This window comes from Pleurodeles waltl, chromosome 7 (genome assembly GCF_031143425.1).
Source record: "Pleurodeles waltl isolate 20211129_DDA chromosome 7, aPleWal1.hap1.20221129, whole genome shotgun sequence".
Taxonomy (NCBI): Eukaryota; Metazoa; Chordata; class Amphibia; order Caudata; family Salamandridae; genus Pleurodeles; species Pleurodeles waltl.
This window is the reverse complement of record NC_090446.1, coordinates 286,969,129-286,993,346: the sequence shown is the minus strand read 5'-3', so window position 1 is coordinate 286,993,346 and position 24,218 is coordinate 286,969,129. Positions and strand designations below refer to the sequence as shown.

At 42.7% G+C, this 24,218-nt stretch overlaps 1 protein-coding gene across 3 annotated transcripts in view; it reads left to right on the top strand.

Moving 5' to 3' along the window:
* Positions 1 to 24,218, top strand: part of LOC138304022 (protein-glutamine gamma-glutamyltransferase 6-like) — a 418,261-nt gene that overhangs the window by 356,477 nt on the left and 37,566 nt on the right. For all 3 annotated transcript variants that reach the window (XM_069243672.1, XM_069243674.1, XM_069243673.1), the window contains one exon: positions 6,710 to 6,843. In XM_069243672.1, the coding sequence (XP_069099773.1) occupies positions 6,710 to 6,843 (134 nt within the window). The remainder of the gene's footprint in view (positions 1 to 6,709; positions 6,844 to 24,218) is intronic.

Genomic DNA, 24,218 nt, shown 5'->3' with positions numbered 1-24,218 from the left:
GATTTAGATTCACTTAAAACATTACAAAAATAATCTGGTATTATCGGAAAGTTGTTGCCTTTCAATTTAGATGCAATGCCGATTTCTCTGGATGTTTGACAAATCCATTGCGAGATGTTCCAAATGTTATTTGGCGGACGGTTTTAGCGAGACGAGCGAGTTTTCACGAGTTCATGTGTTTGATGGGACGGTTTACTTAATGACCACATTCAGGTATCCGAGAGTATGATATGGAGAAATATCCCCTCAAGTCCTAACTAGGAGGAAACACGTGTCGGAGTTGTTGGCTGTTTTTTCCAATCTGAGTGAACTTTACGATCATGAACGGAACAATTTCTTATTGAATCCAGTGATTGGATTGAACCTTATTATCACCATCAGGATTTTTTCTGGATGGATTTACTTTGGACATTATTTTAGTGTGCGTTTTTGATTTATGTATGTTTAACTTGTACTGTCAAATACTGTTGAAGATGCCATAAATATTATTTTCTGGGAATACTTGGTGTGTAGGGACTGCATCTCTTTATGTATCTGTTTCATATTTTTCAAAAATTTTGTACATATTTATTCTACTCACATATTCATATCTGCATTCGTTTCTTTTCTCATAACTGTTTTCATAAAACCTAATTAAGTCTATAGGAGTGCTCCACATATTTTTCTGTTTGTAATTATCAGAAAGTAATCTCCCTTTAGTGAAACTGGATTGTTCTCTTCCTATCAACCGGGGCAACAAGGGTTCAAGTCGAAGAACAAGGATTTTGGCATACATTTTATGATCTAAGTAACAAGACGGATGGGTCTATAATTTTTACACAACTTTGGTTCTTTATTGTCTTAGGGAATAAGATATATTAAAGTGTCTTGAGAAGACCCCCCGGAAGACTTAGACATAATGAAATATGTACAGAGTTGATGTGTGTTTGGAATTAAAAGTTTGGAAAACTATAGATAAAATTCACACCATCTAGACCTGGGGCCTTAGCTTTGTTTATGAGAATTCATAGCAGAAAGAATGGCATTTTCTAAGGAGAAGAAATTAATATCTGAGTGTTGAGGTGGCTTGATGTGGGTTAAATATTGAAGAACATTTTCTTGAGGAGCTTGAGATTCTTGAGAGTAAAGATCATTAAAAAGCTGAGCAAATTCATTTAAAATATCCTCATTTGTTATGAATGAGGGAGTTAGTCAAATCTAGGAGAAACTATCCTTTATATGAGTGTTTTTAATCTTAACAAAATTTGCAAGAAGTGTTCCTGATTTACTTTTGTCCTCCATACTATTTGGCACTAGATTTAAGGCAATATGAATTAGCAATTTCTGTTGAGTTCTTATTAAAAGTAAATTTGGCTTGAATTAATTAAATAAGGTGTATTTTAGATTTAGCAGTATAGTATAAGTGTTTCAGTTGTTTAATACGATTCATGCTTTGAGATATTTTTTATAGGCTGATTTTTTCTTATTTGCTATATATGAGATGATAAAATCTATAGATGTTGCTTTGAAGGCATCCCATATCGTCTGAATGGATACCTCAAGTGTAGAATTATCAATGAAAAATATAATTGCTAATGTTTAAGAAAGTTGAGTGAAGTGAGACTTAAGAAGTAGCGAATTATTGAATCGCCATTTCCTGTGCCCTGGGGCTTGTGGCATTAGACCTAAATCAACAATTACTGGAGCATGATCAGAGATTAATATAGAGCCAATTTCTGAACTTAAAATATGTTGCATAAGGTTTTATGATACAAGAAAGTAGTTAAGTCGTGATTCAGAAGAGTGAACGGGGGAGAAAAAGGTACATTCTTGTATAGTAGGGTTACACAGTCTCCAAACATCGGTTTATGCTCTTGCTTGGATAGTGGAAGTAAGATGTGAGTGCATGGATGATTGAATACATTTAACCTTGGAGCGACGGTCAGTAAAGGGATCTATAAGCATATTACAGTCGCCTCCAAATATTAAATATTTATCGGTAAGTGTCATTAATTTAGATAGGATAACAGGCCACAAAGATCTATCTAATTGTGTGAGAGCATATACATTAAAGATAGCTACAGATATGTTATTATTAGTTAGAAACACAGCAATCCATCTACCCATATTGTCTGAATCTTGGGCTATCACTTGAATGTCTGAGGATTTATGGCAAAGTATTGCTGCTCCATTCTGTTTTCTTGTACCTGTGGATGAAAGAATATGATCAACCCATTGTCTTTTCAGCTTATTTATTTCAGTTCCTGTCACATGTCTCTTGCAACAAAACAATATCACCTTTTAGTTTAGATAAATCCGTTAAGACTCTTTGATGTTTTATAGGAGAACCCAAACCTTTAACATTCCAAGAAATTATTCGTAATGGCATCTAGAATGTAATGAGAAATCTGGAACATAATAAATATAAGGAAAATAAAAATGACACTCCAAAAATTGATACTGTATAAGTAATAACAATTGTAACGAAGAAAGCAATAGTGAGATATGTAGGAAGAATAATACAGCAAGGATTAAAATGAAATTGTAGAAAAGGCAAAGTGAATAAGTTATAGAGGAAGAAAGAATAAAACAGAACTATAAGAATGAGAAACAGAGAGATGTAGGAATAGAAGAGTAAAACTAACACAAAAAAACATACCTACATAACAAAGAAGTGTGGGTGGTGGAACCACATGATGATGATGACACTACCAAACAACCCTAAAGCAGGTGACATGAGGGGAGAGACTAGACCGCACACAACTCCGTCACAAGTATTGGTGCACATATGGATCATACCTAAGAAAGGGGACAGAGAAAAATTAAACAATCAAACAATCAAATGACAGACTTACTAAACAAATTATTAAATGAACAAAGCAAGAATAATATAAGAATTAAGGCTTCCTTTTTTAGGAAGAGAAATTAACAGTAGCTCTGGTTGTATCCATCGTTTTACCCCTGCAGTCATCAATGAATTTCTGCACAAGAGCAGTATCCTCGTAGGGGGTAGTTTAATTATTATAAGTCATCTTATACAAGCAGGGGTAAAAAAGGCCAAATTTAGCATTCAAAGATCGCAGTACCCGGTGCATATCAAGAAAGCTGCTTGACCACTGTAGATTTAGCAAAACCTTGTGCAAAGAAGAGACTGGATCCAGACTATGAAATTTAACCTCTAGTTTTGGCAGCTTTCATAACTTTGAGTACATCAAGATATTTTAAAAAGTAAACTGTTACTCCTCTGGGCTCCTGAGTAGTTGAAGCAAACTGTGAAGGATGACCACGTCTGTGAGCTCTTTGTATTTTCAAAGGACGTGATAAAGGTAGATCTAGAACTTTGGGTAGAAATGTTTTGAAAAATGACGCAGGATCTGAGCCTTCAGCTGAGCCATATATACGCAGATTTTTTTCTGCTGGGGTTTTCCATGTTTTCAGCATGTTTCCTTAATGAATTGATTTCAGATTGTAACAGTGCAGTGTCTTCCAGGGCCTCAACTCTCCATTCCACCTGAGTAACTCTTTTTTCCACATGAAGAAAATGTATTATTTTGTATTTTATTGGTGGATATTTGAAGATTCCTGGATCTGCCCATAAATGCCACAGTTCAGTAATATATAATAATAGTGCTTATATAATATTTAGAGCTCACACAGCATGATATCCCTTGAAAAGATATAAATGACTGTAAAAGGAGGGACAACAGAAGTAGTCGTCACCATTAGATAAATGCTCCAATTATTCCAAGTGAAGCAGGTAGCATTTGTCTGTGGAAAGCAAACCTTGCCGAGGTAAAACTGAAAGCAAGATGGCAGGTGCTATCTCCTCTTCAGCACCCGCTGCAAAGTCACTTGAAAAATGTAGTAAAGCTCGTCCGTGTTTCTTTTAAAAATTAATCTGCAGGGACAGGAAGATTTCCAACATCATTCCACTGCTTTCGTACTCTGTCTGATGTTTAAAAATGCACATCAACCCATCCCCTCTTCTCTGCCACTCTGGAGCTCACGGAATAGCAGCCATCCTGCGTTGGCACCTAGCCATGCCCCAAAGCCACGCCTCTTCTGAGTGGGAGCACAAGCCACTCTGACTATTTTGCTTTGTTTGGACTCAACAGTAAAGTGAAGTTTATATGGTCCGATAGAGTGAGCTATGGTATCAACGTATAATCATAACCATCATTCTCAGCAAGAATAAACCTGAAAAAACAAACGAATGGATGGAATACTTGTATCACTGTGGTTTATTGTTAATTGCATCAGCTGCATTCCAGAACAATTTTTCTGCCTACTCTGCCACTCAGCATGCTTCAACTAACAGCTAATTACTCTTGGCAGCACTCCCTGCCCCATTCTATAAGGAAACAAAAGCAAACCCAGACGTGTTGCCTTTTTTAGACCACATCAATAGGTACAGTGTTTGTGTAAAGCCGATTTTCATACATATATGCAGATTGTATATTACCTTAAGGTTGGTCGCAGTGTGTTATAGCACAGCAGGCACAAAAACAGTGAATCATAATTTTTCTGTACAGCATGTACTAGGAGCAGAGACTAATTCAAGCATTCCAACCATCACTTTGTTGTTTTTCTCCACATGATGCCTCAAGTGTGATGGGTGCCTTCAGACGAAGGTCCCTTGGCTGATTACACTTACAGCACCTCATTGATGAAGACCAATAAGGCAGAAAGTGGGCTGCGGCTGCAGTGATGTAACAAAACTTGAGGGGGGCCCCCTGCAAAGTACCTGGAGGGGGCCCCCTCACCCCTGGACCCAGTCGGAGGTCTGCAACCTGTGCACAGTGTACTGTGCTGAGGGAGCCACCTGGAGCTTGGGCCCCCGCACGGCGGGAGCTGCTGGGGCCTTTGTTATGTCACAGTGCTGCTTTGTGTGTTCCGTTCAGAGTGAGATTTGTATGGCTTCAGTTTTTCAGTGAGGTACAGTAAGTGTGATGTGTATGTTCAGATTTGGTGCCATGAATCTGTTGGCATAGGACTACAGCTGCAAGTCACTAAAGAGGCGCAGGATGGTTAAAGCCTGTTGGGATTGCCTGTTTTCCCATTCGTAAGGGATGTGGACTAGTTGTGTTTGCTTGATAACGTAGAATATTTGGTTGGTATCTGTCTGTAGAGAAACTGTAAAAAAGGCTTAATGGAATGAAGCCCAGGGAAATTTTAATTCAAGCTTTCCTCCCGACACATTTTTGTTTTTCTCAGTGAGATGTCCTAAGTCTGGCAAGTCCCTGAGATCAGTGAGCTACAGAGCCACGGCTTTTACTCTCTATAGAGTACCAAAAAAAGCTAAACTTCGTTGCTGTTTATTTTTCAATTCAGAGGGGATGGGGTAAATGATTCAGGCTGGTCAAGTCCCTACTGAGGCATGCATGACCAAGCTGATTTGCCTGTGGTTGTTCCCTATCTGTTGTGGCACAGCACAGTGAGAAAAAAATGATTAGCCGTAGAAATCAGATTACCAAAAGGAGATGATGCAAATTATTAACATGCTTCCACATTCTGAATATCCCTGTGTGTTGAGTATGATGACAGGGGGAGTTTTGCCAATTTAGCACTACTTGTAGAACTAGAGTGGTGGGGCATGTACTGGTGAGTCCCAATTTTAAAAGATCCCACCAATGCAGCAGAGTATTGGACCCTTGTGTCCGGTTGCAATTCATTCTGTTGCTTTTCTTGTCTGTGCTGTGCCTCCTTTTGCAGGACATGTTTCTTTGTCACTGCAGCCTGCCCCATCCACAAAGCACCAAAATAACATTTTAGATATGCTCTCTGACTACTATGTTCCTGTAGGGCTTCTTGTTCAGCCTTGGGCAGAGAATAACTCAAATCAAGCAGCACTAGCATAGGGACATCCCATCAGGCACAATCAGATTGCAGCTCCTACAACTACACAGGAATAAAGGGCCATATGTACAAACACATTTTCCCTTAGACACAGAATGGGTAGACCCCTTTAATACATCTGGCTCAAGGTTCCTTGATGTGGCTCACTCAGACAACCAGAGACAAACAACGTAGACAGTCTAAGCTCAAAGGCTTTTCCTTAGCCCTTTCCCCAGGCACAGAGTCCTGGTGGTACTTTTGTGACATTAACAGGATAATGTGGAAATCTGGTTCTACCTGTTAGGATACTATCTTGTTGGATAGTAGTCACAACTGGTGGCAGCGCAGTCCGGGTGTGCAGTCAGCGTAGAGTGATTCGGGCAACATAGTTTGCCAGAAACTCACCTTATTTGCCTCGTCTTTGCTGTGCCATCCAGGTATCTTTTGCACTAATTCTTCTCTTCTTCTGCATTACAGTCCATTACACATATGAAGAAGACATTGACCCAGGAAGATCTACTTAGTGTTGCTCATATTTGATTAGACAAATTATGACCATTCAGATATGAACACAAAAATTGCTCCTTAATGTATCGCTCTTCATACAGGGAAGATGAAAGTGATTAATTGACCCCGTGAATTAATTTTACTTGCAGATAACCCTACAGTAGCCAAGAGTAGGCTCTTTCATCCACCCTTGTAGACTTATCCATTGGGCAACTGCTGCAAAGTTGAAATCATATCCTGTTTGCTGATTCATTTGTTTTAAGGTTTCCTAACCCTACTTTCTTTAAGAATAGCCCATTTGATTACATAAAATGAAGTTGATACATGAACTAAGCCGTCACAGAAGAAGAGTTCAAAGTAATCTGAAAATTCTAATTCTCCCTAAAAGGTACATGGTGAAGCTGTAGTGAATGAGCCAGTTCAGGTGGAGGTCACTTTCACCAATCCTCTTCCAGTATGGGTGAAAGACGGATGGCTTCTGGTAGAAGGAAGCGGCCTCGTTGACGGGCAACTGAGGAAACTGTGAGTAAAGCTTGTTTTTCTGGTATGGGACATTGGATAGAGTTGCTTGGATGCAGGCTATTGTTTCTATGAAAAAAGGAGATTATGAGAAAAATAAGTTGCACAATGTACTCTTTCTCTGTGCTAATGCTAACTGGTTATATAGCCAAATGCAAGCTGAAATTATCACCAGTTATCCACGTTGTACTTTAGTTCTAAATCTACAAAGAAATGGTCTATTATGAAAATGACTACTGTGATGGTTGCAGACAGTCAAACTGAATTACAATACATTTTACCACAGCCAGTTTGTCATATAGGGTCTGATGTAGATTACGGCGGATGGGGTACTCCGTCACAACGTTGACAGATATCTCATCCGCACAAATATAAATCCCATAGGAAATGATAGGATTTGTATTTCAGTTGACGGGATATCATTCATAGTTGTGGTGGAATAACCCGTCTGCTGAAATCTAAATCAGGCCCATAGTCTTTTAAAAGTGAGTCATGGCAAACCTTGTGTATTAAGAATCAAGCTGTTTGAACTTTAATGATCTACTTACATACTTGGCAACCCTACTGATTTAAGCTGTAGGTAACTGTTTTTTCAGCAGCCCTGTCACTCAGGGTTAGGGACTGTGAAGAGTCGTAATAGTCAATCATCTGCATTCACAGCCAATAAGAGGTCCAGGGACTTGGCTGGGCATCTGACTTCTTTCATTCTAAAAGTCCGTGCAACCATTGTGAGTGACTGAGTGGATCAGGTCCTCGGGATGAATCTGCACCTCACTCCTGCTTTTATGGGAGGCCAGATGAAGTCTAATGCCAGGGGGCTCCTGGGCAAAAAGACTTTAGCTGACAATGAGCAGACACACAGTTCCCATTGGTAAATATATAGGCCTTCCATTTTCTGTTTCGAAGTTGTGATGAAAAAAATGCAAAAACCATGATAAATACTGCTTTAGAGCATAGGTTAAGAGAAGGATCCGTGGCACAGCTGCTATTGCTGTGCAAGACAGGAACAAGCTAGATGTGTTGTATAGTAAATAGCGTGTTGAGGTCATGCTCTTGTCTCGTGCTACTGCCTTTTGCTATCATGTAGTGGAATTTTGCTGCAGCAGAATTCCACGTTTCAAAAGAGATGAACATTCCTGTTTGGACAGTTAAGGACAGTGGCCAGCAAGGGATGGTTCGCTCTGTGAAGTTGCTCATTAAACACAACTTACCTTCCCCTTCGAATCGTGGCCAGCGTACTTCTTTATAACAATGTGACGACGAGTGCACGGCCAATGTTGTAAAGAGGAGGAGTTGCATTGCGACTTCTGGAGCGGAGCTAACTGAAAAGACCCTAGACAGTGTGGAACAATGTAGCTGGACACCGGTAAAAGTAATATAAAAGGTGTATGGTGACGAACAGATGTAACAAAGGCGAAAACCCTTAGGATTTCTATTGAAGAAGTAAGTGAGCCGATTGATACACTATAAACTAGAAGTGACGTGTCACGTCACTGACGTAAGTGGCTGCCATCTTAGATAGGTTTTTACACCACATGCAGTCTAGCTTATCCAGCGCACCGCATGGCTGCATTGGACGTGGCGGCCATTTTGGCTTGGAGTGGATTGTATTTTCTGCTCAAAATAGCGTGAATACTGAATCCTGTGAGGAGAAGTAATGGTGATGCGCACACCCAATCGTGCATAAATAAATGTTGATGCGCACACCTAAAATTCCTGCTTTACAGCAACCACAGTGTACATACCCAGTCAAGCTTGAATAAACTGTGATGCACATACCTTGTGTTTCCGCTCCACAGTGATTACAAAGATGATGTGCACACACATAGAAGGTCAGCACATTCAACAATCAACAGCGCACTGCGAGACAGATATATAATTTTTAATTATTAATATAGTGCAGTGGTGAAGTGCGCAACCTGTTATTAAACAGTGTGTGACAATAGTGTTTCTTTATCCCCTTGCACAGTGTCACTATATATTGGTACACCACACAGACAGAGTACCACATTTTGGACAAACTAAGGATGCATCTGAAAGCAATGACAGTGAGTCAACTCAAGTGACAAATACATGTTCTTCTCAGGTAACAGTGACTCCACCACCATGTTTCTCAGTACAACCTGGTTTACCATCCATGCCACGGGAAGATTAGATAATATGTTCGATAATTATATTGAAGCCCTAGATGGAGAGGGTTTTCACCCAGCCAGAAAGAAAGCATTATTATTAAGTGCACAAGGCAATGAGAGCAAACGTGTATTTAGGTATTTACCAATAGCAGTTGACCTTAATGGTCAACCCATTCAAGATGTGTTTAGAGAAGCCAGGCGGGGAGTAGAGATTTTAGATGTCAAAGAAGATAATCTTGTCATGACAAGATATAAGTTTGATACCCAACATCAAAAAGTGGAAAAAAACATTGATGAGTTTGTAACAAGGTTATGTGAACTGTTAATTAAGTGTTGTTTTGGGGACAGGACATATGAACTTATTAGAGACCAAGTGATTGTGGAATGTAAGAGTATAACAATTCAGGAGAGATTGTGGGTGGCGAAACATTCCACATTAAGTCATACCATTAGTATTGCCAAAGTGTTAGAACAATCTGAGTTGTGTATGATAGAGTTGGAAAAACCATTAGGGTGGAGAAGTTTCTGAAATGGGGGCTTGTAAGCAACTCAAGGGTGGAACCCTTGACTGTAGTGAAATCTGGCAATATTAATAAAATTACGGACCATCCAGACAAGTTAACATGACTTGCAATCGTTGTGGTAGTGCGAGTCAAACTTCAGAGGCAAATTTTTGCTTTTCAAACAATAAAGAGTGCAGAAAATGTGGTTGCATAGGACATTTTGCTAGTATGTGTAGAGTAGCAAGTCGTGTAAGAGTTACATGTGTCACCGAAGTTCCACCGCAATCAATTGAAGGTTGTGAAAGGATATTAGGTGTGGGGAGTGAAGGGGTGTACTTGGAACATAGGAGAAATAGACCCAAAGCATTGTTCAACATTAATGGGCCCAAAGTGCAACTTATGTTAGATACAGGTTCCATGTACTCCATCCTACCAAATTCTCTTGATGAAAAATTGTGGGGAGGTACAACTTTATAACCTAAAGATATATCACCTGCTGGATTCCAGGGGGAGGCTATTGGTATTGTAGGGTGTATGGTTGTTGTCATAGGATTTGGAGGCAGGAATATCGAGGAAAGGTATACGAAGCAGAACAAGGTCCGCCAATATTAGGTTGGGTACATCAATATGATTTACACATCATTATTAATCCTAGAGCATCTCCACAAGTAATCGTAATGGAAAGAGAACCTAAATCTGACATTTTGAAGTCATTCGAGCAGGTGTTTGACAATAAATTAGGTAGATTGAAAGGTTATCTGCATCAGATATTACTAAAAAAAAGGAGCGATTCCCGTTCAACATAAGCTGAGGAAAGTTCATATTATGGTCAGAGTAGGAGTGAAACAGTTCATAGAAAAAATGTTACAAGAAGGTATCATTGAGCCGCTGGAAACTTCTAGTTGAATATCACCAGTGGTCATTGCAAGCAAGGCAGATGGTACATTGAGGTTCTGTTTTGATTTGAGATAATTGAATCAGAACATAGTGGCTGATACATATCCTCTACCCAATATTAATGAGTTGGTACTTATGTTAAAAGGGGGCAAGTATTTCTCAAAACTAGATCTAAAAAATGCCTGCCATCAGATTAGGCTACATGAAAAGTCAAAACCACTCACTGCTTTTATAATGATGAGGGTACATTTCAGTTCACCTGCTTGCCCTTTGGATTATCATCAACGGCAAGTGTTTTCCAGCGCATGATTTTAGAAGGACATGGACAACATAATGTACTTTCAAGATGACATATTAATATTTAGAAAAACAATAGATGAGCATAACACAGTGTTAATCCAAGCTCTTCAAAGGATCGCTGATGTTGGTCTCAAGTTGCGAAAAGAGAAATGTTGTGTTCGATGGCATCTGTCGCTGTAGATACGCATGTTCTGCAATAGCTCGCCATCTGGTGTTGGGCCGGAGTGTTACAAGTTGTTTTTCTTCGAAGAAGTCTTTCGAGTCACGGGACCGAGTGACTCCTCCTTTTGTCTCCATTGCGCATGGGCGTCGACTCCATCTTCGATTGTTTTTTTTCCGCCATCGGGTTCGGACGTGTTCCTGTCGCTCCGAGTTTCGGAACGGAAAATTAGCTAATTTCGGAAGATTTTCGTCGGTATTGTTGCGTTCGGGATCGGCGTACTTAGATTCCACACCGCATCGAAGATCGAAGAGCTCCGGTGCCCTTCGGGGTAGTTTTTCGATCCTCCGTCGGGGCCTGGTCGGCCCGACCGCGTGCTGAAGAACGCCGATGGAACGGACCCCGTTCCGTTTCTGCCCCAAATGCCACAATAAATACCCCTACACAGACCAACACTTGGTCTGCAACCTGTGCCTGTCACCTGAGCACAGCGAAGACACCTGCGAGGCCTGTCGTGCGTTCCGGTCCCGAAAAACACTCCGAGACCGTCGAGCCAGAAGACTTCAAATGGCGTCCGCACCGACAGCCCAACGGGAGTTCGAGGAACAGGAAGAAGAAGGTACCTTCTCGATCCAAGACTCAGACTCCGAAGGATTCGACGATACACAAACCGTGAGTAAGACGTCGAAAACCACACAAAGAAACATTTACAAGGCCCAGGGGACGCCACTGCCACCAGGCCATGGCTCGACCCATAAATTCGGTGACCGACCGTCGGCACCGAAAAAGGCCCAAACAGTGCCGAGATCATCCGACTCCGGTCGAGACACCGGCACGCAGCCTTCTCGGGACCGAGAAAGTGCTGGAGACAAGCCTCGACACCGAGATGCCGGTGTGGACACGGCTCGACGCCGAGACAGCGGCACCGAAACAGATCGACGCCGAGAGGTTTCGGCCCCGAAAAGGAAAAAAGTCACCTCGGAGCCGAAAAAACACGCAGACAAAGTTTCGATCCCGAAACAAACTGCAAGCGACCCAGCTTCAGGCTCTTATACAGAAGAGCACTCGCTAACCTCCCAAATGCAAAAGCATAGGTTTGAGGAAGAGCTACAAGCAACTGATGTGGACCATACGCAAAAGCGTATCTTCATTCAGCAGGGGACAGGAAAAATAAGCACCCTTCCCCCCATTAGGAGAAAGAGAAGGTTGGAGTTCCAGACGGAACAAGCACCACAACCAAAAGTGGTGAAAAGAGTTACACCACCACCCTCTCCTCCGCCCGTGATTAACGTTTCACCAGCACAAACTCCATCACACTCCCCAGCTCACACCACCATGAGCCAGGGTGACCAAGATCAGGACGCATGGGACCTATACGACGCCCCAGTGTCAGATAACAGCCCGGAGGCATTCCCCACAAAGCCATCTCCACCAGAAGACAGCACCGCGTACTCTCAGGTGGAGGCTAGAGCAGCACAATTTCACAACGTAAGCCTCCACTCAGAACAGGTCGAGGATGATTTCTTGTTCAACACACTCTCCTCCACCCACAGCTCCTACCAAAGCCTGCCTATGCTCCCTGGTATGCTCCGGCACGCAAAAGACATATTTAAGGAGCCGGTCAAAAGTAGGGCAATCACACCAAGGGTGGAAAAAAAGTATAAGCCGCCTCCTACGGACCCGGTTTTCATCACTACACAGCTGCCACCAGACTCTGTTGTTGTAGGAGCAGCTAGGAAAAGGGCCAACTCTCACACATCTGGAGATGCACCACCCCCAGATAAAGAAAGCCGCAAGTTCGATGCAGCTGGTAAGAGAGTCGCAGCACAAGCTGCAAACCAGTGGCGCATCGCGAACTCCCAGGCACTACTTGCGCGCTATGACAGAGCCCACTGGGACGAGATGCAACATCTCATCGAACATCTGCCCAAGGACTTCCAAAATAGGGCAAAACAAGTGGTTGAGGAGGGACAGACCATCTCCAACAACCAGATACGTTCCTCCATGGACGCTGCAGATACAGCTGCACGGACAATTAATACATCTGTAACTATCAGAAGGCATGCATGGCTCCGAACGTCTGGATTTAAACCAGAGATTCAACAAGCAGTTCTCAATATGCCTTTTAATGAAAAAGACTGTTCGGTCCAGAAGTGGACACAGCGATTGAGAAACTCAAAAAAGATACGGACACTGCCAAAGCCATGGGCGCACTCTACTCCCCGCAGAGCAGAGGGAATTACAGCACATTCCGTAAAACGCCCTTTCGAGGGGGGTTTCGGGGTCAAAGCACACAAGCCAGCACCTCACAAGCAACACCGTCCACTTACCAGGGACAGTATAGAGGAGGTTTTCGGGGACAATATAGAGGAGGGCAATTCCCTAGAAATAGAGGGAGATTTCAAAGCCCCAAAACCCCTACTACTAAACAATGACTCACATGTCACTCACCCCCTCCACACAACACCAGTGGGGGGAAGGATAGGTCATTATTACAAAGCATGGGAGGAAATCACTACAGACACTTGGGTTCTAGCAATTATCCAACATGGTTATTGCATAGAATTTCAACAATTCCCTCCAAACATACCACCAAAAGCACAAAATTTAACAACACACCATTCCAATCTCCTGGAGATAGAAGTGCAGGCACTATTGCAAAAGAATGCAATCGAATTAGTGCCAAACACACAAATAAACACAGGAGTTTACTCACTGTACTTTCTGATACCAAAGAAGGACAAAACGCTGAGACCAATCCTAGACCTCAGAGTAGTGAACACTTTCATCAAATCAGACCACTTCCACATGGTCACACTACAAGAAGTATTGCCATTGCTAAAACTGCACGACTACATGGCAACTTTAGACCTCAAGGATGCTTATTTCCATATACCAATACACCCATCGCACAGGAAATACCTAAGGTTTGTATTCAAAGGAATACATTACCAATTCAAGGTACTGCCTTTCGGATTAACAACCGCACCAAGAGTCTTTACCAAATGTCTAGCAGTAGTCGCAGCACACATAAGAAGGCAGCAAATACATGTGTTCCCATATCTAGACGACTGGCTAATCAAGGCCCATTCGTTAATAGAGTGCTCAAATCACACAAATCATATCATACAAACCCTCTTCAAACTAGGGTTCACCGTCAATTTCACAAAATCCAAAATTCTGCCACGCAAGGTACAACAATACCTGGGAGCCATAATAGACACATCAAAAGGAGTAGCCACTCCAAGTCCACAAAGAATTCAAAATTTCAACACCATCATACAACGCATGTATCCAACACAAAAGATACAGGCAAAGATGGTATTACAACTCCTAGGCATGATGTCATCATGCATAGCCATTGTCCCAAACGCAAGACTGCACATGAGGCCCTTACAACAATGCCTAGCATCACAGTGGTCTCAAGCACAGGGTCACCTTCTAGATCTGGTGTTAATAGACCGCCAAACTTACCTCTCGCTTCTGTGGTGGAACAACATAAATTTAAACAAGGGGCGGCCTTTCCAAGACCCAGTGCCACAATACGTAATAACAACAGATGCTTCCATGACAGGGTGGGGAGCACACCTCGATCAACACAGCATACAAGGACAATGATATGCAGTTTTGTTTGATGTACGTTCCAATCACCTAGAACTTCTAGCAGTTTTTCAAGCACTAAAAGCTTTCCAACCAATAATAGTTCACAAATACATTCTCGTCAAAACAGACAACATGACAACAATGTATTATCTAAACAAGCAGGGAGGGACGCACTCCACGCAGTTAAGCCTGCTAGCACAAAAAATTTGGCATTGGGCAATTCACAACCAAATTCGCCTAATTGCACAGTTTATACCAGGGATACAAAATCAACTCGCAGACAATCTCTCTCGAGATCACCAACAGGTCCACGAATGGGAAATTCACCCCCAAATTCTGAACACTTATTTCAAACTCTGGGGAACACCTCAGATAGACTTGTTTGCGACAAGGGAGAACGCAAAATGCCAAAACTTCGCATCCAGATACCCACACAAACAATCCCAAGGCAATGCCCTATGGATGAACTGGTCAGGGATATTTGCTTACGCTTTTCCTCCTCTCCCTCTCCTTCCTTACCTGGTAAACAAACTCAGTCAAAGCAAACTCAAACTCATATTGATAGCACCAACTTGGGCAAGGCAACCCTGGTACACAACGCTGCTAGACCTATCAGTGGTACCCTGCATCAAATTGCCCAACAGGCCAGATCTGTTGACACAGCACAACCAAAAGATCAGACACCCAGATCCAGCATCGCTGAATCTAGCAATCTGGCTCCTGAAATCCTAGAATTCGGGCACTTACAACTTACCCAAGAATGTATGGAAGTCATAAAACAAGCAAGAAGGCCATCCACCAGGCACTGCTATGCAAGTAAATGGAAGAGGTTTGTTTGCTACTGCCATATTAATCAAAACAACCATTACACACAACTCCAGAACATGTAGTGGGTTACTTGCTTCACTTACAAAAATCTAACCTAGCTTTCTCTTCCATTAAGATTCACCTTGCAGCAATATCTGCATACCTGCAGACTACCTATTCAACTTCCCTATATAAAATACCAGTCATTAAAGCATTCATGGAGGGCCTTAGGAGAATTATACCACCAAGAACACTACCTGTTCCTTCATGGAACCTAAATGTTGTCCTAACTGGACTTATGGGTCCACCTTTTGAACCCATGCACTCCTGCGACATACAGTTCCTAACCTGGAAGGTGGCATTTCTCATCGCCATTACTTCCCTGAGAAGAGTAAGCGAGATTCAGGCGTTTACTATACAGGAACCTTTTATACAACTACACAAAAATAAAGTCGTCCTAAGGACCAATCCTAAATTTTTGCCAAAGGTTATTTCACCGTTCCATCTAAATCAAACAGTGGAACTTCCAGTGTTCTTTCCACAGCCAGATACCGTAGCTGAAAGGGCACTACATACATTAGATGTCAAAAGAGCATTGATGTATTACATTGACAGAACAAAGAACATCAGAAAGACTAAACAACTCTTTATTGCATTTCAAAAACCTCATGCAGGAAACCCAATTTCAAAACAAGGTATAGCCAGATGGATAGTTAAATGCATCCAAATCTGCTACCTTAAAGCTAAACGACAGCTGCCCATTACACCAAGGGCACACTCAACCAGAAAGAAAGGTGCTACCATGGCCTTTCTAGGAAACATCCCAATGCAAGAAATATGTAAGGCAGCCACATGGTCTACGCCTCACACATTCACCAAGCACTACTGTGTAGACGTGTTATCCGCACAACAAGCCACAGTAGGTCAAGCCGTATTAAGGACATTATTTCAGACTACTTCCACTCCTACAGGCTGATCCACCGCTTTTGGGGAAATAACTGCTTACTAGTCTATGCAGAACATGCGTATCTACAGCGACAGATGCCATCGAACTGAAAATGTCACTTACCCAGTGTACATCTGTTCGTGGCATCAGTCGCAGTAGATTCGCATGTGCCCACCCGCCTCCCCGGGAGCCTGTAGCAGTTTGGAAGTTACCTTCAATTATTTATATATGTATCATCTCAACCTTAAATAGGTGCATACTTAGTCACTCCATTGCATGGGCACTATTACTACAATTCAACTCCTACCTCACCCTCTGCGGGGAAAAACAATCGAAGATGGAGTCGACGCCCATGCGCAATGGAGACAAAAGGAGGAGTCACTCGGTCCCGTGACTCGAAAGACTTCTTCGAAGAAAAACAACTTGTAACACTCCGGCCCAACACCAGATGGCGAGCTATTGCAGAACATGCGAATCTACTGCGACTGATGCCACGAACAGATGTACACTGGGTAAGTGACATTTTCATTTTTTGACACAGCAAGTTGAATACTTACTGTACACATTGTCGGTGGTTGGTGTTAAACATAAAAGAACTTGTCAGGGGTTGAGATTGAACTGGCTCCAAGACCAAAAGACAAGGAACAACCGGGTCATTCTTGGGTCTTATAGAGTACTATGCAACATTATTGAGGAAAGGGCAAACTTTCAGATGGGAACAAGCGCAGAATTATTGTTTTGAGTTGATCAAAAAATAAATTTGTGAATCAAACACTCTGGTGGCATTTGATGTTGTTCTTAAGTCATTTGTAACAACTGATGCAAGTGCACAAAGTTTAGGTGCAGTTTTGTCGCAAATACATAGTAACGGAGAAAAAAACTGTTGTTTTTGCATCAAGAACATTGACCAATGCAGAAAGAAAATATTCAGTGATTGAAATAGAAGCTTTGGCTGCTGCATGGGGTGTTGAATACTACAAATCATAAATTTGTGGAGCAGAGTTTATACTGAGATGAGACCTCAAGCCCCTTGTCAAGGTCCTTCTCCCAGGAGGTGCAGGTAAAGGTTCGGCTAGATTAGCAAGACTAGCTGCCAGACCCCAAGAATATTGCTATGTTATTGAGAATATACAGGGCTGGCGTAACATGCAAGCTGTCTGTTTGTCCCGTTTGAAGGTTGAATGTGCGTTGAAGGATTCGAACCACTGAAAGCAATAGTAAATCTGAAGAGCCAGTAACTTTAGTGCAAGATGCAGTGGTTGAGGGAGCAGGTGCTTACACAAAAGAAGAATGGTGCCTAGAAATGGATAAGGATGACATACTTAAAGAGGTGGTGCATATGGTGGTTTGTGGGGGCAAGAGGGACAGTTCTGTTATGGTGTCTGTGAGACCATTTATCAAAGTATTGGAAGAATCAACCTTGTGTGGAGATAAAGTCCTGTTAAGGGGTGACCAATTAGTACCTCCAGTAGGTCTGAGGACAAAGATAATAAGTATGATGCATGAGGGAAAGACTCTGATACAACGTTGTTTCAAAGAAATATTCTGGTGGCCGGGAATGAATGACAAGGTAGTTGCATGGGTGGTGAGGTGTAATGTTTGGAAAGAGGGTGAAAAGAGGCTTAAATTTGGCAAGCAAACAGAGATGGGACATATAACAAATCTGGACGAGCCCTGGTGTTGTGTGTGCATTGAATTTATCAGTCCCAATGCAGGACTTCAATAGTGATTGTAGATTTGAATTGGTGGCAGTAGATGTCTATTCAAGGTAGTTGAATGTTGTGTTTATGAGAGAAATTACTACAGAAAACACCATAAAGAATTTTGATTAAAATATTCTTAGAGGAAGCAGTTCCATCTAACCTCCAAACAGACAATGGTACACAGTTGGTGTACCATGAAATGAAGATGTTTCTCAAACGGCATGTAATCATGCATCAGTGCATCACATTTTACAATCTGCAGGGGAACAGTATTGTGCAGAGAGCTAATAGAATGAGTAAGGGTGTTATTCAAATGGCTGATGCAGCAGGACATGATATTGAAGGAGCAGGAGAAGATGTGGTATGGGCTTATGTCACCACTGAACAAGAATCAACATTAAAGAAGCCTTTTGTAATGATAAGAGGGAGAGATCCTGGTTCAAAAATAGTACCTGCTTGGCTGAAGAAGTGGGTAGCTAGTGGCGGAGTCCAAGTCTGGGAAGGTCAGCTTTGACACTAAGGCCTATATGTATACTTTTTTAGCGCCGCGTTTGCATTGTTTTTTGACGCAAAATCGGCGCAAACTTACAAAATACATTGTAAATGCGGCGCTAAAAAAGTATAAATATGGACCTAAAGGAACAATCTCAAAGGAGGGTTGTGTGAAGGTTAAGATAGGATGGGTAAAGAGAGGCGTATCCGAGTTTAAGGGCCCATATAGAGTGCAACGTGTACATAAGCACTTCGTAGTTTTTGAAAATGGTGAAAAATGGAATCGACGTAGAGAGAGGTGGTGAGTGCAAGGAAAGTCAGATGAAATAGGCTGAACATTGCAATGGATACATGTTGATGAAGGATGTCAAAATTGAGCCGATACTGAGAGATTGCAGCAGAATTCCACATGTTTCAAAAGAGACAAATGTTCCTGTTTGGACAGTTGAGGACACTGGCCATCAACGGACAGTTTGCTCTGTGAAGTTGCTCATTAAATATAACTTACCTTCCCCTTCGAAGCTTGTCCAGTGTACTTATTTACAACAACACACAGCAGTCATTCATCAATCTTCACTTAGTGAAAATCTTGCTTTTTCAAAACCAGTAAGTAGTTAATTTCCTTAAAAGCCCCTCACAGCCAACGTTCCCTGGAAAGCTCTTCTCCCAACAGCACCCATCAACTGACATATTTACAAAGATAAGCATGGACATCTATTATAAAAGTAAATAGGGCACAGGACAGAAACATGCGAGGAATGGCATGAGTCCACAATAAAAGCAGAGACTTCACAGGACACAGATAACACTGTGAGGTGCAGGGTGGGAATAAAGATACAACAGATGACAGGAGTGACAAGGGAACATCGAATAAAAACAACTAGGGCATTTATATATGTATGTAAGCTAATTGCAAATTACTACACAGTTTTGTAATAAAATTATGTTCATCAGCATCTATGGGCAGTGGAGCTAGAAGAGCAAACTGAAACATGGATTGTTTTCAAAGCAGTGGTGGTGAACAATATGTTCGATGGCATGTGTAGCTGCAGATACACATGCTTTACATAAGTCCGCCATCTAGTGTTGGGCTTGGAGTGTTACAAGTTGTTTTTCTTCTAAGAAGGTTTTCGAGTCACAAGATCGGTAATACTGTCAATGGCATAGAGTCATTTGTTTGATTGTTTCCTTTCTGCCGTATGGTTCAGACGTGCTTTCTCTCGCTCCGGTGGATCTCGGTTCGGGCCTTCTGAACTTATTCTGCCTTTCTATAATACCATCGGTATTGTCTTGATCCCGTTTTCTACCTGTAGTCGTTCAGATTAAACAGTCAGAATCAATGTTTTTTACCCTTACAATGGGCCTCGCCCTTTTAGGGCCTCCTTCAATGTCGGGCTGATGGAACGAACTCCGTTTGGATTCTGTCCTCTGTGTTACGCCAAGTTCCCATACACCGACAAGCATTTGGCGTGTAATCTCTGCCTATCTCTTGATCATCGAGAAGAGACTTGCGACGCCTGCAGATCGTTTAGACCAAAGAAGACACTTCAGGACCGAAGAGCTCCTCGACTGGAAATGGTGTTCAAGCCCACAGAAGATACACCCGATATTTTTGGTGTGGAACACATACAGGAGGAGGAAGAACAGAGTATGGCGTTTTCCATCGGAGACTCGAATTCCGAATACGACTCCGATTCGGACAGCCACTGCATACCTCTCCCGCACAGTACATGAGTACACCTGCCCCGTCATACCACCCAAAGACATAAAAAAAGTCTCCAGCACAGGTCCTCGGTCCTCCACTGCCTTTGGCCATGGTCGGATCCAAAAAACAAGTCCGGATGACCAACCTTCAGGTTCGGCACTGAGAATAAAGACCAAAGTGCATTCGGCACCGACGAAACACACTGTTCCAGCTGTCTCTGTACCGAGCCTAAAAAGTAGAGACATCAGTTTCGGAGCTGAAAAAACATTTAACCATTTCGGAGCCGATACTTTTGGTTCCAGCAAAATACTCAGTGACTAAACCTTTGGAGCCAAAAGCTACAAGTAGTAAACCTACTACTTCCACACAAGAAACCTCAGACATACAACCAATTGTAGAGGTAATGGACGCTAGACAGCGCAAATTGCAAATTCAAAAGGGCACAAGAAGAGTATTTGCTTCTCCTTCGGTGACTATTAAAGGGAAGTTAACCTTTAAGGAAACATTAGATAGTGGGCCTCCACCAAAAAAGGTCTCAAAGGAACAATAGAAAGAAAAGGCTTTTCAACAGAAACAGCCTTGCCCACCACATTCTTCTCTTCTTCCTCCTTCCACATCACCACCACCACTGTCATCACCCACATATATGATGCAACTCTCACCACAGACATCCTCCGCATCACCACACAGGGATAATCTTAGTGATATTCAGCAAAATACAGACCCATGGTATCTATATGACTCTGATCCCCTTACCTCAAACAATCCAGACTTTTACACCACTAGACCTTCTACTCCAGAAGACACTACAACATACAATCAGGTCTTAGCAAGAGCAACTGCATACCATAATGTGCAGATGCCCACAGACCCCGTAGAGGAGGATTTCCTTCTTAATACACTACCATCCACACATAAAGAATATCAATGCCTCCCACTGCTACCTGGCATGCATAGGCATTCATCTGATATTTTTAAGGAACCAGTGAAAGCCAGAAATATCACTCCTAGAATAGATAAAAAATATGAACCGGCTCCCTCAGACCCAGTTTTCATAAGAACTCAGCTACCACTGGATTCAATAGTGGTTAGTGCAGCAAGGAAAAGGGCTAACAGCCAGTCAACAGGAGATGCTCCTCCTCCAGATAAGGAGAGCGAAAAGCTAGATGCTGCAGAAAAAAGGGTAGCCTCAAAAGCGGAAAACCATTGGAGAATAACTAACTCCCAAACTCATTTAGCTAGATATGACAGGGCTCACTGGGACCAGATGGAAGAATTACTTCCATTCCTTCCACCAGAGCATCAAAAGGGGGGGACAGCAAATAGTTACCAAAGGACAGGCAATTTCCAATAACGCTATTAGTTGCACTACAGATGCGACTGACACCGCAGCCAGAGGCATAAACACCAGCGTAGTCATCAGAAGACATGCTTGGTTAAAATGTTCAGGCTTCAATCCTGAGATACAGCAAGCTGTCTTAAACATGCCCTTTGAAAAGGAACATTTATTCGGCCCAGAAGTGGACACAACTATAGAAAAGCCGAAGAAAGGTTCTGAAATGGCTAAAGCAATGGATGCATTATACACTACACCTGGTAGAGGGGTCTTTCGTTGGCCACAATTTAGAGGTGGCTTAAAGCCAGCAGCCACAGAAACAACATCTAGTTGACAGCAAAAACACACCTCACATTTTGAGGCTCCTATAGAACATCCAATAATAGAGGACAAGGCAACCCATACACTTCCAAAGGTTCCTCTACTGCAACTATACAGTGACTCACTCACCATCCCCACATCCCACACACCTCCTGTTGGAGGAAAACTGGTAAATTTCTATTCACAATGGCAAGACATCACTACAGACCAATGGGTTCTTTCAATTATCCAACATGGTTATTGCCTCAAACTCATTACTATTCCGCCAACATTCCCACTCGTTCACACAGACTTACTCAGGACCATCTCAATCTCCTGAAAGAGGAGGTACAATTAATACTACTCAAAGGAGCAATAGAGCTAGTGCCCATATCCAAACAGGGATCAGGACTATATTCATTATACTTTTAATACCAAAAGAAGACAGCACATTAATGCCAATTATAGATCTCAGGCCTCTCAATCTATACATTCTCTCAGAACACTTTCATACGGTCTCTCTACAAGATGTCATTCCCTTATTAGGAGATTACATGATAGCATTAGATCTCAAGGATGCATATTTCCACATTCCCATACATCCGGCACATTGCAAATACCTAAGATTTGTCATCGCAGGAAAGCACTATCAATTCAAAATACTACCATTCGGAGTAACAACAGCACCAAGGGTGTTTACCAAATGTTTAGCGGTAGTTGCAGCATTCCTCTAAAGACAACACATACATGTCTTCCCATATCTAGACGTCTGGCTAATAAAGGTGAGTACAAGCCAAGTCTGTCAACAACACACTCAGTATACATTAGACCTTCTACACAGTTTAGGATTCACCATCTATTGCCTCAAATCCCACCTACAGCCATTGCAAATACAGCCGTATTTGGGAGCAATTCCCAATACTCAGTTGGGATTAGCATACCCAAAACCGGTAAGGATTCGGGCACTTCAACACGTAGGAGGTAATTACGACTCCGGCGGTTGGTGCTAGTATGGCGGTAGTACCGCCAACAGGCTGGTGGTACTTACCGCCAACAGCCTGGCGGTACTTACCACCATACTATGACATTGGCGGTATGGCTGAAGCCATACCGCCAGTGTACCACTCAGATCGCCACAGTGGTAACACCGGCCGGGCTGGTTATATATATCTCCAGCCCGGCGGCTATCACTGTACCGCCGGCTGTATCATGACCCCGCATACCGCCATGGTTTCCGTGGGTTTTTGACCACCATGAAAGCCATGGCGGTAGGCACAGTCAGTGCCAGGGAATTCCTTCCCCGGCACTGATAGGGGTCTCCTCGCCCCCCTCCCACTCCCCAGAATCCTCCACCCCCTCGCTACATATAGACGCACATATACACACACTCATACACACACGCATATCCACATTCATACACACATACAGCAACGCTCACTAACATACATCCAGGCACACACGCAACCACACCTGCATGCAGGTATACAAACACAGTCACACACACCCACACACAACACCCCCCGCCCGCCTCCCCTGGCGGAGCACCCACTTACCTTCTTGCAGGGGGTCCTCCGGCAGGAGACGGGACGCGGCACTGCTGCCAGCAGCAGCATCCGCCAGCGGAATACCGCCAGGTCGTATTATGGATCATAATGCCGCTGGTGCTCCTCTGGCTTGGCGCTGCTGCTGGCAGCAGTGCCTCCTTACCGCTGTCTGCCGCCATGACAGTCGCCGGAATTCCGCCAGCCTTCTGGCGGAATTACGGTGACGGTCATAATGGCATGGGCGGTCGGTAGCCATGGCGACGGTATGTTGGTGGCCGTCGCCATGGCAGTAGGCGGGATTTACCACCAGGGTCTTATTGACCCCCATAATATCTCAACTACAATACAACCACACTTATATAGTAAAGTTAGTGATTAAGTTATTTGAATGATTGCTTCATGTATAGTCATTGTTCCTAATGCAAGACTGCACATGCGGCCACTGAAGCAGTGCCTCTCACAACAGTGGTCTCAGTCACAGGGTCAACCTCATGATCTAGTGTTGTTGGACCGCCAGACTTACCGCTCTCTGCAATGGTGGCATCACACCAATCTATCAAAAGGGTGGCCCTTTCAGAACGCTTTGCCTCAGACCACCATCACAACAGATGCATCACAGACAGGTTGGGGAGCTCTTCTCAATAATCTCATCATACTTTCGGAATGGGACTCCAACCAACAGACTTACCACATAAATTACTTGGAATTACTAGCAATATTCTTAGCACTCAAAGCTTTTCTGACAAAAATTGCACACAAGGTATTGTTAATACGCACAGACAATATGACAACAATGTATTATCTGCAAAAAACAGGGGGGACACTCATCACAATTATTACTTTTTGGCCAGCCAATTTGGAGATGGGCAATTCACAATGACATTCAAATAGTGGCAGAGTATCTCCCAGGGATGAACAATCAACTAGCGGACCTCTTAAGCAGGATGCAG